Here is an 18818-nt window from a genome sequence, read left to right on the forward strand (position 1 = left end):
TTTATAAACCTCTATAAAGTCACCCCTCAGCCTCCAATGCCCCAGCCTAGCGAGCCTCTCCTTATAACTTAAACTCTCCAGTTTCAGTAATTTCCTTGTATATCTTTTTTTTTACCATGTCCAGTTTAATAACATCCTGCCTATAGCAGGGAGGCGGAATTGTGTGCACTGCTTCAAATGTGGCCTCACCAATGTCTTGTTCAGCCATAACATGATGTCCCAACTCCTGTAATTAACGCTCTGACCTATGAAGAGAAGTGTGCCACACCTTCATATTTCAGAATAACTTTTCATTTAAAAAAAGGAAATAAAATCAACAGGAGTTGAATCTGGCCTTCAGTTCCCTGCTCAATGGAGTGTGTCTGAGAGTGTTGTGATCCGATGACCAATTCTATTGGGTATATGCAGTGTGGGGGGGTGGGGGAGAGATGAGATTTGCTGATTTTGAGGCATCACTCCTTCTACAGGGAGAATCTTTACTCACTGCAGGAAAGAACCTCTGAACAGAGTTGGGGTGGGGACAAAGACAAGAAGGAATGCTTCTCTCAGAGTCATGAATCTGTGGAATTCACTACCTCAGAGTGAACACTAGGACACTGAATAAATTTAATGAGGCGATAGACAAATTTTTAATGAGCACAGATTTAAAGGGTTAAGGAAAGCGGGCAGGAACATGGAGTTGAGGCCAAGATAGATCAGCCATGATCATATTCAATGGCGATATAGGCTCAAGGGACTGAACGGCCTACTCCTGCTCCAACATCTGTTCTGTTCTGTTCCAAAACACTCCACACTTGGTGGAGAATCTGACCAGCTATGGATGTCAATGTCAGAGCAATTCTCGTTTTTCGCTCAGTCCATCTGCTTTCTATTCTATTAATTAACATTCTACTAATGGAACGTTACTCATAAAATATGACGGGCATAAATTGACTCAAAATTAGAGTTTAACCTTGCGGTACACTTTACATGTCAGAAGGATATTATCAATCCAGGTGCCTCACACAGTCATTCAATATCCTGATATTCACACCAGGGGGCAGTGTCAACAACAGCCTGATATTCACACTAGGGGGCAGTGTCACCAACAACCTGATGTTCACACTCGGGGGTAGTGTCACCAAGATCCGAATGTTCACACTGAGGGGCTGTGTTACCAACAGACTGATGTTCACTCTCGGGGGCAGTGTCACCAACAGACTGATGTTCACACTAGGGGGCTGTGTCACCAACAGTCTGATGTTCATACTAGGGGGCAGTGTCACCAACAGACTGATGTTCACACTAGGGGGCTGTGTCACCAACAGTCTGATGTTCACACTTGGAGGCAGTGTCACCAACAGTCTGATGTTTACACTAGGGGACTGTGTCACCAACAGTCTGATGTTCACACTTGGAGGCAGTGTCACCAACAGACTGATGTTCACACTAGGGGGCTGTGTCACCAACAGACTGATGTCACACTTGGAGGCAGTGTCACCAACAGACTGATGTGCACACTACGGGGGCTGTGTCACCAACAGTCTGATGTCACACTTGGAGGCAGTGTCACCAACAGACTGATGTTCACACTAGAGGGCAGTGTCACCACCAGGCTGATGTTCACACTCGGCCGCCGTGTCACTAACATGCTGATGTTCACACTAGGGGGCTGTGTCACCAACAGTCTGATGTTCACACTTGGAGGCAGTGTCACCAACAGACTGATGTTCACACTAGGGGGCAGTGTCACCAACAGTCTGATGTTCACACTTGGAGGCAGTGTCACCAACAGCCTGATATTCACACTAGGGGATAGTGTCACCAACAGCTTGATATTCACACTAGTGGGCAGTGTCACCAAGAACCTGATGTTCACTCTCGGGGGCTGTGTCACCAACAGCCTGAGGTTCACACCCGAGTGGAGTGTCACCAACAGGCTGATGTTCACACTAGAGGGCAGTGTCACAAACAGACTGATGTTCACATGAGGGGGCTGTGTCACCAACAGCCTGATGTTCACACCAGGGGGCTGTGTCACCAACAGCCTGATGTTCACACTAGGGGGCCGTGTCACCAAGACCCTAATATTCACTCTCGAGGGCAGTGTCACCAACAGCCTGATGATCACAGTAGCGGGCAGTGTCACCAAACGGCTGATGTTCACACTCAGGTGCAGAGTCACCAACAGCCTGAGGTTAACACTGGGGACACAGTCACCAACAGCCTGGACACTGCCCGCCAGCCTGATGTTCACACTAGCGGGCAGTGTCACCAACAGCCTGAAGATCACTCTCGGGGGAAATGTCACCAACAGCCTGATGTTCACACTCGAGCGGAATGTCACCAACAGGCAGATGTTCACACTTGGGGGCAGTGTCACCAACAGAGTGATGTTCACACTGGGAGGGAGTGTCACCAACAGCCTAATGTACACACTAGGGCCCAGTGTCACCAACAAGCTGATGTTCACACTGGGGGGCACAATCAGCAACAGCCAGACATTCACACTAGAGGCCAGAGTCACCAACAGTATGATATTCACACTAGGGGGCAGTGTCACCAACTGCCTGATGTTCACACTTGAGCGGAATGTCACCAACAGGCAGATGTTCACACTTGGGGGCAGTGTCACCAACAGACTGATGTTCACACTAGGGCGCAGTGTCACCAACAGGCTGATGTTCACACTGGGGGGCACAATCACCAACAGCCAGACGTTCATACTAGGAGCCAAAGTCAACAACAGTATGATGTTCACACCAGGGGGCAATGTCACCAACAACCTCATGTTCACACTAGAGGGCAATCTCACCAAGACCCTGATATTCACACTAGGGGGCAGTGTCACTTAACAGCCTGATGTTCACATTAGGGGGCAGTGTTGCCAACAGGCTGATGTTCACACCCGGGGGCACTGTCACCAACAGGCTGATGTTCACACTAGAGGGCAGTGTCACTCAACAGCCTGACGTTCACACTACGGGGCAGTGTCACCAACAGACTGATGTTCACACTAGGGGGCAGTGTCTCCAACAGCCTGATGTTCACACCAGTGGGCAGTGCTACCAACAGCCTGATGTTCACACTCGAGGGCAGTGTCACCAACAGGCAGATGTTCACACTTGGTGGCAGTGTCACCAACAGCCTGATGTTCACACTCGAGCGGAGTGTCACCAACAGGCTGATGTTCACACTCGGGGGCAGTGTCACCAACAGCCTGAAGTTCACTCTCGGGGGCAATGTCACCAACAGCCTGATGTTCACACTCGAGTGGAGTGTCACAAACAGGCTGATGTTCACATTAGGGGGCAGTGTCACCAATGGGCTGATGTTCACATTGGTTGGGGCACAGTCACCAACAGTCAGATGTTCACACTAGGGGGCTGTGTCACCAACAGCCTGATGTTCACACTAGGTGGCACAGTCACCAACAGTCTGATGTTCACACTCGGGGACAGTGTCACCAACAGTCTGAGGCTCACACTCGATTGGAGTGTCACCAACAGGCTGATGTTCACACTCGGGGGCAGTGTCATCAACAGCCTAATGTGCACACTAGAGGGCCGTGTCACCAAGACCCTAACATTCACTCTCGAGGGCAGTGTCACCAACAGGCTGATGTTCACACTGGGGGGCACAATCACCAACAGCCAGACGTTCACACTAGAGGCCAGAGTCACCAACAGTATGATGTTCACACTAGTGGACAGTGTCACCAACAACCTGATGTTCACACTTGGGGGCAGTGTCACCAAGATATTGATGTTCACACTAGTGGGCAGTGTCACCAACAGCCTGAGGTTAACACTGGGGACACAGTCACCAACAGCCTGATGTTCACACTGGGGGGGCACAGTCACCAACAGCCAGATGTTCACACTGGGGGGCAGTGTCACCAACAGCCTGATATTCACACTAGGGGGCAGTGTCACCAACAGCCTGATATTCACACTAGGGGGCAGTGTCACTTAACAGCCTGATGTTCACACTTGGTGGCAGAATCACCAATAGCCTGATGTTTACACTCGTCGGCAGTGCCATCAACATCATGATGTTCACACTAGGGGGCAGTGTCTCCAACAGCCTGATGTTCACACTAGGGGGCAGTGTCACCACCAGGCTGATGTTCACACTAGGGGCAAGTGTCACCAACAGCCTGATGTTCACACTAGGGGGCAGTGTCACCAACATCCTGATGTTCACACTAGGAGCCAGTGTCACCAACATCCTGATGTTCACACTCGGGGGCAGTGTCACCAACAGCCTGAAGTTCACTCTCGGGGGAAATGTCACCAACAGCCTGATGTTCACACTCGAGCGGAGTGTCACCAACAGGCAGATGTTCACACTTGGGGGCAGTGTCACCAACAGAGTGATGTTCACACTGGGAGGCAGTGTCACCAACAGCCTAATGTACACACTAGGGCCCAGTGTCACCAACAGGCTGATGTTCACACTGGGGGGCACAATCACCAACAGCCAGACGTTCACACTAGGGGCCAGAGTCACCAACAGTATGATATTCACACTAGGGGGCAGTGTCACCAACTGCCTGATGTTCACACTCGAGCGGAGTGTAACCAACAGGCAGATGTTCACACTTGGCGGCAGTGTCACCAACAGACTGATGTTCACACTAGAGGGCAATCTCACCAAGACCCTGATATTCACACTAGGGGGCAGTGTCACTTAACAGCCTGATGTCCACACTAGGGGGTTGTGTCACCAACAGACTGATGTTCACACCAGTGGGCAGTGCTACCAACAGCCTGATGTTCACACTTGAGCGTAGTGTCACCAACAGGCAGATGTTCACACTTGGGGGCAGTGTCACCAACAGCCTGATGTTCACACTCGAGCGGAGTGTCACCAACAGGCTGATGTTCACACTCGGGGACAGTGTCACCAACAGCCTGAAGTTCACTCTCGGGGGCAATGTCACCAACAGCCTGATGTTCACACTCGAGCGGAGTGTCACCAACAGGCAGATGTTCACACTTGGGGCAGTGTTCACCAACAGTCTGAGGCTCACACTCGATTGGAGTGTCACCAACAGGCTGATGTTCACACTCGGGGACAGTGTCACCAACAGTCTGAGGCTCACACTCGATTGGAGTGTCACCAACAGGCTGATGTTCACACTCGGGGACAGTGTCACCAACAGTCTGAGGCTCACACTCGATTGGAGTGTCACCAACAGGCTGATGTTCACACTCGGGGACAGTGTCACCAACAGTCTGAGGCTCACACTCGATTGGAGTGTCACCAACAGGCTGATGTTCACACTCGGGGACAGTGTCACCAACAGTCTGAGGCTCACACTCGATTGGAGTGTCACCAACAGGCTGATGTTCACACTCGGGGACAGTGTCACCAACAGTCTGAGGCTCACACTCGATTGGAGTGTCACCAACAGGCTGATGTTCACACTCGGGGGCAGTGTCATCAACAGCCTAATGTGCACACTAGAGGGCCGTGTCACCAAGACCCTAACATTCACTCTCGAGGGCAGTGTCACCAACAGCCTGATGATCACACTAGCGGGCAGTGTCACCAAACGGCTGATGTTCACACTCAGGTGCAGAGTCACCAACAGCCTGAGGTTAACACTGGGGACACAGTCACCAACAGCCTGGACACTGCCCGCCAGCCTGATGTTCACACTAGCGGGCAGTGTCACCAACAGGCTGATGTTCACACTCGGGGGCAGTGTCATCAACAGCCTAATGTGCACACTAGAGGGCCGTGTCACCAAGACCCTAATATTCACTCTCAAGGGCAGTGTCACCAGCAGTGTCACCAACAGCCTGATATTCACACTAGGGGGCAGTGTCACTTAACAGCCTGATGTTTAACACTGGGGACACAGTCACCAACAGCCTGATGTTCACACTCGAGCGGAATGTCACCAACAGGCTGATGTTCACACTGGGGGGCAGTGTCACCAACAGCCTGATGTTCACTCTCGGGGGCAATGTCACCAACAGCCTGATGTTCACACTCGAGCGGAGTGTCACCAACAGGCAGATGTTCACACTTGGGGGCAGTGTCACCAACAGACTGATGTTCACACTCGTGGGCAGTGTCACCAACAGCCCAATGTACACACTAGGGCGCAGTGTCACCAACAGGCTGATATTCACACTGGGGAGCAGTGTCACTTAACAACCTGATGTTCACACTAGGGGGCTGTGTCACCAACAGCCTGATGTTCACACCAGGAGGCTGTGTCACCAACAGCCTGATGTTCACACTAGGGCGCAGTGTCACCAATAGGCTGATGTTCACACTGGGGGGCACAATCACCAACAGCCAGACGTTCACACGAGGGGCCAGAGTCACCAACAGTATAATGTTCACACTTGTGGGCAGTGTCACCAACAACCTGATGTTCACACTTGGGGGCAGTGTCACCAAGACCATGATGTTCAGTGTCACCAACAGCCTGATGTTCACACTAGGGGGCAGTGAAACCAACAACCTGATATTCACACTAGGGGGCAGTGTCACTTAACAGCCTGATGTTCACACTTGGTGGCAGAATCACCAACAGCCTGATGTTCACACTCGCCGGCAGTGCCATCAACATCATGATATTCACACTAGGTGGCAGTGTCTCCAACAGCCTGATGTTCACACTAGGGGGCAGTGTCACCACCAGGCTGATGTTCACACTAGGGGGCAGTGTCACCAACAGCCTGATATTCACACTAGGGGGCAGTGTCACTTAACAGCCTGATGTTCACACGAGGGGGCAGTGTCACCACCAGGCTGATGTTCACACTCGCGGGCAGTGTCACCAACAGCCTGATATTCACACTAGGGGGCAGTGTCACTTAACAGCCTGATGTTCACACTAGGTAGCAGAATCACCAACAGCCTGATGTTCACACTCGGGGGCAGTGCCATCAACATCATGATATTCACACTAGTTGGCTGTGTCACCAACAGCCTGATATTCACACTAGGGAGTAGTATCACCAAGCACCTGATGTTCACACCAGGGGGCTGTGTCACCAACAGCCTGATATTCACACTAGGGGGTAGTATCACCAAGCACCTGATGTTCACACTCGGGGTCAGTGTCACCAACAGCCTGATCTTCATGATAGGGGGCAGTGTCACCAACAGCCTGATGTTCACACTAGGGGGCAGTGACACCAAGACCCTAATATTCACTCTCGAGGGCAGTGTCACCAACAGCCTGATGTTCACACTAGCGGGCAGTGTCACCAAACGACTGATGTTCACACTCAGGTGCAGAGTCACCAATAGCCTGAGGTTAACACTGGGGACACAGTCACCAACATCCTGATGTTCACACATCGAGGGGAGTGTCACCAACAGGCTGATGTTCACACTCGGGGGCAGTGTCACCAACAGGCTGATGTTCACACTTGAGCGGAGTGTCACCAACAGCCTGATTGTCACTCTAGGGGGCTTTGTCACCAACATCCTGATGTTCACACTCGAGCGGAGTGTCACCAACAGGCTGATATTCACACTCGGGGGCAGTGTCACCAACAGACTAATGTGCACACTAGTGGGCAGTGTCACTCAACAGCTTGATGTTCACACTAGGGGGCAGTGTCACCAACAGGCTGATGGTCATACTAGGGGGCTGTGTCACTCAACAGCCTGATGTTCACACTCTGGGGCAATGTCACTCAACAGCCTGATGTTCAAACTCGTGGGGGCACAGTCACCAACAGCCAGATGTTCACACTAGGGGTCAGTGTCACTTAACAGCCTGATGTTCACACTAGGGGGCAGTGTCACCAACAGCCAGATGTTCACACTGGGGGGCACAGTCACCAACAGCCAGATGTTCACACTGGGGGGCAGTGTCACCAACAGCCTGATATTCACACTAGGGGGCAGTGTCACTTAACAACCTGATGTTCACACTAGGGGGCTGTGTCATCAACAGCCTGATGTTCACACCAGGGGGCTGTGTCACCAACAGCCTGATGTTCACACTAGAGGGCAGTGTCACCAAGACCCTAATGTTCACTCTCGAGGGCAGTGTCACCAACAGCCTGATGTTCACACTAGCGGGCAGTGTCACCAAACAGCTGATGTTCACACTCAGGTGCAGAGTCACCAACAGCCTGAGGTTAACACTGGGGACACAGTCACCAACAGCCTGATGTTCACACTCGAGCGCAATGTCACCAACAGGCTGATGTTCACACTCGGGGGCAGTGTAACCAACAGCCATATGTTCACACTAGGGGGCAGAGTCACCAACAGCCAGATGTTCACACTCGTGGGCAGTGTCACCAACAGGCAGATGTTCACACTAGGGGGCAGTGTCACCAACAGCCAGATGTTCACACATGTGGGCAGTGTCACCAACACCTGATGTTCACACTAGGGGGCAGTGTCACCAACAGCCTGATGTTCTCACTCGGAGGCAGTGTCACCAACAGCCAGATGTTCACACTCGGGGGCAGTGTCACTCAACAGCCTGATGTTCACACTCGGGGGCAGTGTCACTCAACAGCCTGATGTTCACACTCGAGGGCATTGTCACCAACAGGCTGATGTTCACACTAGGGGGCTGTGTCACTCAACAGCCTGATGTTCACACTCGAGGGCATTGTCACCAACAGGCTGATGTTCACACTAGGGGGCTGTGTCTCTCAACACCCTGATGTTCACACTCGGGGGCAGTGTTACTAACACCCTGATGTACACACAAGGGGAGGGTGACCAACAGCCTGATGTTCACACTCGGGGGCAGTGTCACCAACACACTGATGTACACACTAGGGGGCAGTGTCACCAACACCCTGATGTACACACTAGGGGGCAGTGTCACCAAAAGGCTGATGTTCACACTTGGGGGCAGTGTCACCGACACCCTGATGTACACACTAGGGGGCAGTGTCACCAAAAGGCTGATGTTCACACTAGGGGCAGTGTCACCAACAGGCTGATGGCTGGGGCAATGTCACTCAACAGCCTGATGTTCACACTAGGGGGCAGTGTCACCAACAACCTGATATTCACACTAGGGGACAGTGTCACTCAACAGCCTGATGTTCACACTCGCGGGCAGTGTCACCAACAGCCTGATGTTCACACTCTGGGGCAATGTCACTCAACAGCCTGATGTTCACACTCGCGGGGGCACAGTCACCAACAGCCAGATGTTCATACTAGGGGGCAGTGTCACCAACAACCTGATATTCACACTAGGGGTCAGTGTCACTTAACAACCTGATGTTCACACTAGGGGGCTGTGTCATCAACAGCCTGATGTTCACACTCGGGGGCAGTGCCATCAACATCATGATATTCACACTAGGGGCAGAGTCACCAACAGCCTGATGCTCTCACTCGGTGGCAATGTCACCAACAGGCTGATGTTCACAGTAGGGGCCAGAGTCACCAACAGCCTGATGTTCACACTAGGGGGCAGTGTCACTCAACAGCCTGATGTTCACACTCGAGGGCATTGTCACCAACAGGCTGATGTTCACAATAGGGGGCTGTGTCTCTCAACACCCTGATGTTCACACTCGGGGGCAGTGTTACTAACACCCTGATGTACACACAGGGGTCAGTGTCACCAACAGCCTGATGTTCACACTCGGGGGCAGTGTCACCAACACACTGATGTACACACTAGGGGGCAGTGTCACCGACACCCTGATGTACACACTAGGGGGCAGTGTCACCAAAAGGCTGATGTTCACACTCGGGGGCAGTGTCACTCAACAGCCTGATGTTCACACTAGGGGGCAGTGTCACCAACAGACTGATGTTCGTACTCGGGGGCTGTGTCACCAACACCCTGATGTACACACTAGGGGGCAGTGTCACCAACAGACTGATGTTCGTACTCGGGGGCTGTGTCACCAACAGCCTGATGTACACACTTGGGGGCAGTGTCACTCAATAGCCTGATGTTCACACTAGGGGGCAGTGTCACCAACAGACTGATGTTCGCACTAGGGGGCTGTGTCACCAACACCCTGATGTACACACTAGGGGGCAGTGTCACTCAACAGCCTGATGTTCACACTCAGGTGCAGTCTCACCAACAGGCTGTTGTTCACACTAGGGTGCAGAGTTACCAACAGCCTGATGTTCACACTGGGGGGCAGAGTCACTAACAGGCTGATGTTCACACTCGGGGGCAGTATCACCAACAGGCTGATGTTCACACTAGTGTGCTGTGTCACCAACAGCCTGGTGTTCACACTCGGGGGCAGTGTCACCAACAGGCTGATGTTCACACTTGGGAACAGTGTCACCAACAGGCTAATGTTCACGCTAGGGGGCAATGTTACCAACAGCCTGGTGTTCACACTCGGGGGCAGTTTCAGCAACAGGCTGATGTTCACTCTTGGGCGCAGTGTCACCAACAGGCTGATGTTCACACTAGGGGGCAGAGTCACCAACATGCTGATGTTCACACTTAGGGGCCAGTGTCACCAACAGGCTGATGTTCACACTAGTGGGCAGTGTCACCAACAGCCTGGTGTTCACACTCGGGGCCATTGTCACCAACAGGCTGATGTCCACACTCGGGCACAGTGTGTCCAACAGGCTGACGTTCACACTAGGGGGCAGTGTCACCAATAGGGGATACTTGTAAAAGGCCATGATGACCTGCCTGAACTCTGCCCTGTGAGCTCTGACCCAGCAGCTACTTCATGTGTGTTCGGCCACTCATAGGTTAAAGGCCCATACTGTCCCCACCTAAACGATTGGCCCTTTAGACTGAAACACCTTTCTCCACATCTTCGATTGCCCCTGCCAGGGGAAACATCCAACCAGGAGAAAGTGAGGACTGCAGATACTGGAGATCAGAGCTGAAAATGTGTTGCTGGAAAATCGCAGCAGGTCAGGCAGCATCCAAGGAGCAGGAGAATCGACGTTTCGGGCATGAGCTCCTGAAGAAGGGCTCATGCCCGAAAATCGATTCTCCTGCTCCTTGGATGCTGCCTGACCTGCTGCGATTTTCCAGCAAACATCCAATCAGGTTCTACTCAGTCAGAACCCTTCAGAATCGTCCTGATGTGATGGCCTCTTTATAATCTTCAGACATTGCGAGAGTCATTCTAATTGCTGCAGGTCAAACGTTGCTGGTCAAACAGTAAACTGAGAACAATTCACAATCACAATTCCAATCCCAATCCCAAACCCAATCCCAACCTGTAATGGGAGCACATTCAGAGATAGCCTTCTTCTAAGTTATCCTTCCCAGAAAGACCCATTCCCCACAAAGGCCACTGGAATAGACATAAACGGAACTACAGCCTACATTGGCAATCCCTGCTCCTCCCACTTCCAAATAAGGGTCACATTCAACTCAAAACATTAGCTTTTCTCTTTCCACGTGTCCAATAAAGATATTCCGGATTTTCTGCATTTATTTACTGCCTGTCTGAAGCTCAGTTTTGAAGTATTTCTCTTTATGCAAAATTTGAGAGAGTGCTTCAGAACACCCAGGACTACCCAGATCAGTACACATTCCCAGGTAGCACACACCACCTATTGGCACCTCGTATTATAGCAATGCAAAGTGGTTTGGGACTCTTCGGCACTGAATGTGAATCTGCTCCATCCCCTCCCTTGTCCATTGTTTGGTCAGTTCCTGGTCAGTCACAGCACCCGTCTCACGGAGTTCGATGCTTGTGGGTTAAAGTCACACCCTGGAGACCAGGACTCACAGTTTCGGCTGTCCCTTCAGTGCACTGCTGAGGGAGCGCTGCACCTCTGAATTTTCCAATGCAATGATCAATATCCTTTCAGGTGGATTATCAACAAATTCATTGTTTGAAGGATACCAGGAGAGTTCTCCCCTAGTATCGACATTTATCCCTCAACTAACATCACCAGAAAACCTATCTGGTCATTTCACTCCTATTTGCTGTATTTATACTGACTGCTGCATTTCCTTCACCCTATCAATGACCATTTCTTACAAATGCAACATCTTGTAATAATGTATCACTCTTAATGCAATAAAGGAATATTGATGATCAAAATTTGACACTGAGCCCTAATTGGAGATATTTGACCAGGTGGCAAAATTTGGTAACAGAAGTGTTTTCATTGGTTGCTTTGAGATCATCTGAGGTGCTCTTCAAATGCAAGACCTATCTTTTGTGGCTGGGCTATGACTCCTGGCTTTGAACAACATCCATAGATGCTAGAAAAGAAGAATTGCTCAATAAACAACTTATTCCAGCACAGGGCACTCAAATCGGATGTCAGTCGCACGACGTGAGATGGAACCTGCATCCACAACTCAAAAGAAAGCTAGATTTTCTAAACCCCCAATCTACCAACAATCTACTAACAATCTCTGTTCTTCATTGAGATAGTGTCATGAGATATTTAATGTTGTCCCAGGGCAGCAGATGTGATATCGGCTTCAATGAGACATCGGAAAGGCAGTGTCTCCGAGGACTGCACGGGAAAACCCACCTCGATTTTACGCTCAACTCTTTGAAGTGAGTGCCCACAACTTTCTCACTCAGGGGTGAGATTGCTTTTGTGTCTTGAATCTGTGCAGAAGTTGCATCCAAATCCACCCCACTTCCTGACAACCCTTGCCCCATCCATCATCCAACATCCAGGCTGAGATTAACTCTGAGCCAGCACCATCGGCACTTGGCACTGTGCCACCCTGTATGGCTCGGTGCCGCATAACTAGGGGGTCATGTTTTAAAAATAATAGGGTATCCATTTACAACGGTGATGAGGAAACCTTTCTTTTTTAGAGGCTAGTGAGTCTTTGGAATCTGTTTCCTCAAAAGGCAGTGGATGCAGAGTCTTTCAATATTTTTAATTCAGATGTAGATAGATTCTTAGAATCATAGAATCCTTCCAGTGTGGAAACCGGCCCTTTGGCCCAACAAGTCCACACCAACCCGCCAAAGAGTAACTCACCCAGACCCATTCCCTTACCCTAATATCCTATATTTACCCCTGACTTATGCACCTAACCTACACATCCTCGAACACTATAAGCAATTTAGCATGGCCAATTCATCTGACCTGCACAGCTTTGGATTGTGGAAAGAAACCAGCGCACCCAGAGGAAGCTCATGCAGACACGGAGAGAATGTGCAAACTCCACACAGACAGTAGATTATCGGGGCTGGGGGATGTGGCGGGGTGGAGGGGGTGGGGGGGAGGGAGGTAGTGGTATAGAATTGATATTAACATCAGGTAAACCATAATCTTACTGAATGGCAGAACAGAGTTGAAGGACTTGTTTGCACATTCTCTCTGTGTCTGGTGGATTTCCTCTGGGTTCTCTGGTTTCCTCCCACAGTCCAAAGATGCAGGTTAGATGGATTAGCCATGGGAAATGCAGGATTATAGGGTAGGGTGGGGATGCCCTTCAGAGGGTCAGTGTGGATGCGATGGGCTGAGTGGCCTGCTTTTGCTCTGTAGGGAATCTATGATTCAAACAATAGTGGAGCACGAGCTGGGACTGAGGATCAGCCACGCGATTCCAACAAAGATCCAAAGGGAAAGGATCATGTGGTTTGGACCTGTATCTGGAAGTTATTGTCTAAGCTAACTGGTAAACGGCCTCCAAGCTTAAATTGAATCCAGCCTTTCTGTATTCTTGCAGAATCAGAAAATGTTAAACTGCGAGGTGAATCGGGCTGGAGAGAAGCCAAGCTGTCATTCTCTGCACCAACTCTGCATGTCTGTCTGATTCAACTGGAGTGGTTCCACTCTGTCATAGTGATCTTGAAGTTCAAATGTACTGAGTGCACTGTGCCAAGTGTCATTCCGAAACCCTGCCTTGGATGTAACTTCTGTGGATCTTCAGGGTTTAATAGGAGTCTCAGCTTGTATCTGGGTTAAAAAGTCATTGGTTTGAGTCAAGATCCATAGCAGTGCAGTACTGACAGAGAGCTATACTGTCAGAGGCACTGCCCTTCTGAGGTCTTGGTATAACTGATCTGTTCCCTCAGGTGGACACAAAATATTTCACAGAATTACTTCAGAGAGTCTTGCCAGAATCCTGTCCAAATTTAATTCCTCAAACAGCATTACAAAATCTGGTTAGCATAACATTGTTCCACAGGTGCTGTCTGACCTGCTGAGTATTTCCTGTATTTTCTATTTGTATTGCTACAATATAGGAGCTGACCTGTGAACCATTGACTGTCACAGGTTTCTATAATTACAGAAATACATTCCCATCTCCAGGGGTCTTTGGGATATTCTTGGGAACCCAGAGAAAGAACGGGCAACCTGTGTCTGAAATAATCTTCACAGGCACCAGATCTCTCCGCTAATAAAGTACTTTTGAAAAGGTCTCACCGTTATGATGTAGGAAGCACGATAGTGAATTTACACTCAGCAAATTGCTACACACAGCCTGATAATGACTGGTTCATCTGTTTTGATTTTGTGAGGAGGATTAATTGAGGATTGTGTATTGGCCAAGAATTGGAGATAACTGCTCATGTGCCATGGATCTGTTGATTCCACTTGAGCAGGCAGGTGGGGACTCAGTTTAACATCTCACTTTTAGACTGGATTCCCCACAGTGTGGAAACAGGCCATTTGGGCCAGCATGTTCACACTGACCCTCCGACTAATGCACTTAGCACTACGGGCAATTTAGCTTGGCCTATTCACCTAACCTGCACAGCTTGGGATTGTGGGAGGAACTCCCAGAGGGAACCCACACAGACACAGGGAGAATGTGTAAACTCCACACAGTTTGCCCGAGGCAGGAATTGAACCCTGGTCCCTGGCGCTGTGAGGCAGCAATGCTAACCACTGAGCCACCAATGAGATATCTGGAACATGGCTGGTTCTGCCCGGTTCTGAACCGGGAACCTTTCGAGTGTTAGGTGAATGTGATAACCACTACACTCTTGAAAGGTAGTGCAAAGATCTCTCAGTACTGCTGTGGAAGGTCTTGAATTTTGAGTTCAAAACATGGAATTGGACTTGAACCCCAGGACCTCATGATTTGAACATGAGTGTGCTACCAGCTGAGACTGCCAGCTTTGTTGAAACCAAAGCTGGGGATATTATTTGACGAAGATTTTATGTGCTCATCACAAGGATCCAAGGAGAAAACCAATAAACAACATTCGTACTACGTGAGAGGAAAATGCAGATTGTTTGAAACTAATTGGTAGACGCATTGCCAAGGAGAGTACACCCATTGATGATGATTGACAGTTAACTGCCAGGCTTTGTTTAAAGTCTAAACCAAGCAGGTTTTACCAGGTAGGCAGGTCAGATATATTTCAGTTCTGCACTGTCAAATGACCATTAATAATTTATTCATGTTCTTGTACACACACAAGAGAAGAGATGTCAACAGCTGGCTTTTATAGATCAGACTATAAGGCTTGCTGACTCGTAGCATTGTCTCCTGTGGATCTTATAGTTCTGCTGTAGCTTTTCCACAAAGATACTATAAATGTATTTGCCCAGTGTCATTGAGAATTCTAATAACCAAGGGACAGTGACCAAGATAGATTTCACCTGCTTTTTACCCCTCCCCCAACCGATGAAAGAGATTCCATGGATAATGCTGAAAAGAACCAATTATCAACCACAGGTCTCAGGTATACACTCACGAGACGTCTAGGAATGTGCAGGGGGATTTCTGGAAATGATGCTCTGAGGAAATATCTTCATGTCCGACCACAGAAACAACACTGAAGTAAGGGAAACGCATTCCTGACCACAGGGGATGTATTAAGAGTGTGACTGGCAAACATATGTTAGCACTCTGCAGTGACCTTTCCCTGGTTAAACCTTCTCTTCTGAAGATAGTATAATAATGTTTCTGTGAGGGGAGACAGTGCTTCAGTCACACATGGGCCTGTCGAAAGGCAACCACTTTGATCAGTGCTACGGATCCAGTTCTCTATTTCACCTCCATTAAAGATAAGGCGACATGTTGTCTGTAAGTATGCATTCCTCTCCTCCATCTACAAACAGTGGGCTCCTTCACAGATAAATCACTGGAATCCCCGATCCATTCCCCTAAAGCTCTCCGTCCAGGGTTGATTGATAACAGACTGCGGTCTTGCTTTGCGCTGTCCTTCCCACTCCCCTGAATCCAACATTGCAGAGCCCCTAGACAGACACACTTAAGGTCAACAACTTGCCCAGCTCAGAGTGCAGTGCTTGGAAATCTGTACAATCCAGTTGCACGCTAGGAGACAGCTTTTCCCAAAATTGGCTTGCCACGTTTGATGGAATTTAGGGATCTCCATCTATATTTGCACCTTGATGTGGAGGTGCCAGTGTTGGACTGGGGTGGGCAAAGTCAGAGGTCGTACGACACCAGGTTATTGTCCAATTGGTTTATGTGAAATCACAAGCTTTCGGAGCACTGCTCCTTCATCTGATGAGTCGGACGAAGGTACAATTTCCGTCCAACACTGCAGGCGGCTTCAGGAAGCATTTGCCCATTCCGAGATATGGGTGAAGCCAGAACACACTTTACTGTCCATCTTTTAGGAATAGGAGGAGGCATTCAGTTAGACCACAGCTGACCAGTACACCAATCCCACAGACCAGTTAGATCACAGCTGACCTATCCACCAATTCCACAGACCAGCCTGCAATTAATATTCCTTGATCTCTCGACCTTATAAAGTCTGTCAGTTTCAGTCTTGTAACTTTCCATTGAAAAGCCTTTTTGAACTAATTTTTCAAATGTTATTCTAGTATTTTAATTTGGTTCGAACTTTCAAAAACTACAACTTGGTTTCCTCGAAGGAATATGGATAGAACAATCAAATAAACACCATGAAATCATTATTATGGTTTAATGTGGTAAATATTGTGTCTACATTTAGAGGGTAAAAGCATTAATAGGAATCTGTTAAAGACTGGAATGCAAAATGCATTGAGTAACAGACTCTTGTTTATAACAAGGTGGCACAGTGGCTCAGTGGTTAGCTCTGCTGCCTCACAGACTGCCTGTGTGAAGTTTGCACATTCTCACTGTGTCTGCATTCTGCGTGCTGCCGTTTCCTCCCACAATCAAAAGATGTGCAAGTTAGGTGGACCAATGTCTCATAGTGTGTGTGTGTGTGTGTGTGTGTGGGGAGAGGGGGGGGTGTGGATTAGCAATGGAAATATAGGGAATGGGTGGAGTGCTGTTCAGAGGATTGATATGGGCCGAATGGTCTGATTCCATATTGTTGTGATTCTATGACTGAGGGTGTTCCAAACTTCCCAAGCCTTTTGCCTGAGGAGGTGCATAACTGATTTTATTCCCAATATCCCATGCCTAATTTTAAGACCATTGGCCCTCCTTCCAGATTCCCACTCCAGAGGAAGTGGTTTCATTGCATCCAACCCTTTTATTGAATCCCTTTACAATTCAGGGGCATTAGAAAGGAAGGAGGAACTAGGACTAACTCAATAGGTCCTCCAACAAACTGGAATAGGAAAGATGGGCAGAATGTATTTTATCTGTTCATAGGATGTGGGCGTTAATGGCTCAGTCAGCATTAATTGTCCGGAGGGTAGTTAAGAGTCAACCACATTTCTATGGGCCTGGAATCACATGTAGGCCAGACCAAGTAAAGAAGGCAGATTTCCTTCCCTAAAGAATATTGGTGAACCACATGGGTTTTGACAACAATTGGCAATATTACATAACCTCCATTAGGCTGGTCTCTTTATTTAATCGTTACTGACTTCATACTTCACTAAGGTGGCATTTAAACCCATGTCTACACAACATTGGTTCTGGATTATTAGTCCAGAGACATTACCACTGTTCTAGCACTTCCCTCTGAATGGTCTTCATTGGGTATTGGGTGACTCTAGATATTCGTAATTCAGGGACGTCCCTACACACCTCTGGAGCAGCTGAGACACAAACCTATGTCCAGAAGTTGGGACACTACCTGCCACAGGGCCTGCTTGTTCTTTTGGTATTCCCGGGGTTGGGGGGGGTGGGGGCTGGGTGGTGGGGAATTTCTCATTCAAGTACTACCCCAGGCCTGATTCTGCTTATACCCTATGGTCAGACAAGACTAGCCATCTTCAGCTTAGAGCGACCACAGACATTTCAATGACATAGCCAAGCTGTCAGCTCGAAGTAATGATGTGAAAAGGATTCTGGAAGCATGCCATATTTCTGACATCACTTTAAAGCTTATCACGCAGTTAGTTTTAGTGACAGCGTTTGCTTTTCCAAGAATGTGCTCAATTGTTTCTATGTTATTTGCTGTGAGGGTGCTATTGCCTCATCACAACCCCCTTCTACACACAGCACACCCCGCTCTCAGATGGGCAGTTATCTGTGAGGGAAGATTTCGAGGAGCAGGGACTGGTGAAGGGATGCTGGGCCAGTCACTGCCCATATGCTTCTACAACTCTGCCAGGGTATTCCAACAGCTGCAAACTTATTGGCATTGGTCAGAGGACAAACACCCATTAGGTTTTAGTTTAACAAAAGCAGAAACTCCACAGGACTGGCAGCATCTGTGGAGAGAACCCTTGGAGGTTTTGCTTTAATTTAAATTTTCATTTAATTTATAAATTTTCAGATTGTCTCTCTCCTACATTCACCAGCTGATACTTTCTGTGTTTATATATAGAAAATAGAACAGCACAGCACAGGAATAGGCCAATCAGCCCACAACGTTGTGCCAAACATGACATCAAATTAAACTAATCCCTTCTGTCTGTCCTTATCCCTCCATTCCTTCCATATTCATGTGCTAATTGAAAAGTCCCTTAAACTCCTCCAATGTATCTGCCTCCACCATCACCCCTGGCAGCACGTTGCAGATTCCTGTCATGTTCTGTACAAAAGAAACCTGCCGTTCACATCTCCTGGAAGCTTTATCCATCTC

General features: G+C 49.0%; 1 protein-coding gene across 1 annotated transcript in view; it reads right to left on the minus strand.

Annotated features, from left to right (window-relative positions):
• Positions 1 to 9011: 9011 nt before the first annotated feature.
• The window catches only part of LOC122540554 (V-set and immunoglobulin domain-containing protein 10-like 2), a 98159-nt gene continuing 88352 nt past the window's right edge, over positions 9012 to 18818 (minus strand). The window contains exons 14-15 of the mRNA XM_043676421.1: positions 10032 to 10374; positions 9012 to 9146 (exon numbers count right to left, since the gene is read on the minus strand). Of these exons, the coding sequence (XP_043532356.1) occupies positions 9012 to 9146; positions 10032 to 10374 (478 nt within the window). The remainder of the gene's footprint in view (positions 9147 to 10031; positions 10375 to 18818) is intronic.

Source organism: Chiloscyllium plagiosum, chromosome 35, assembly GCF_004010195.1.
Source record: "Chiloscyllium plagiosum isolate BGI_BamShark_2017 chromosome 35, ASM401019v2, whole genome shotgun sequence".
Classification (NCBI taxonomy): Eukaryota; Metazoa; Chordata; class Chondrichthyes; order Orectolobiformes; family Hemiscylliidae; genus Chiloscyllium; species Chiloscyllium plagiosum.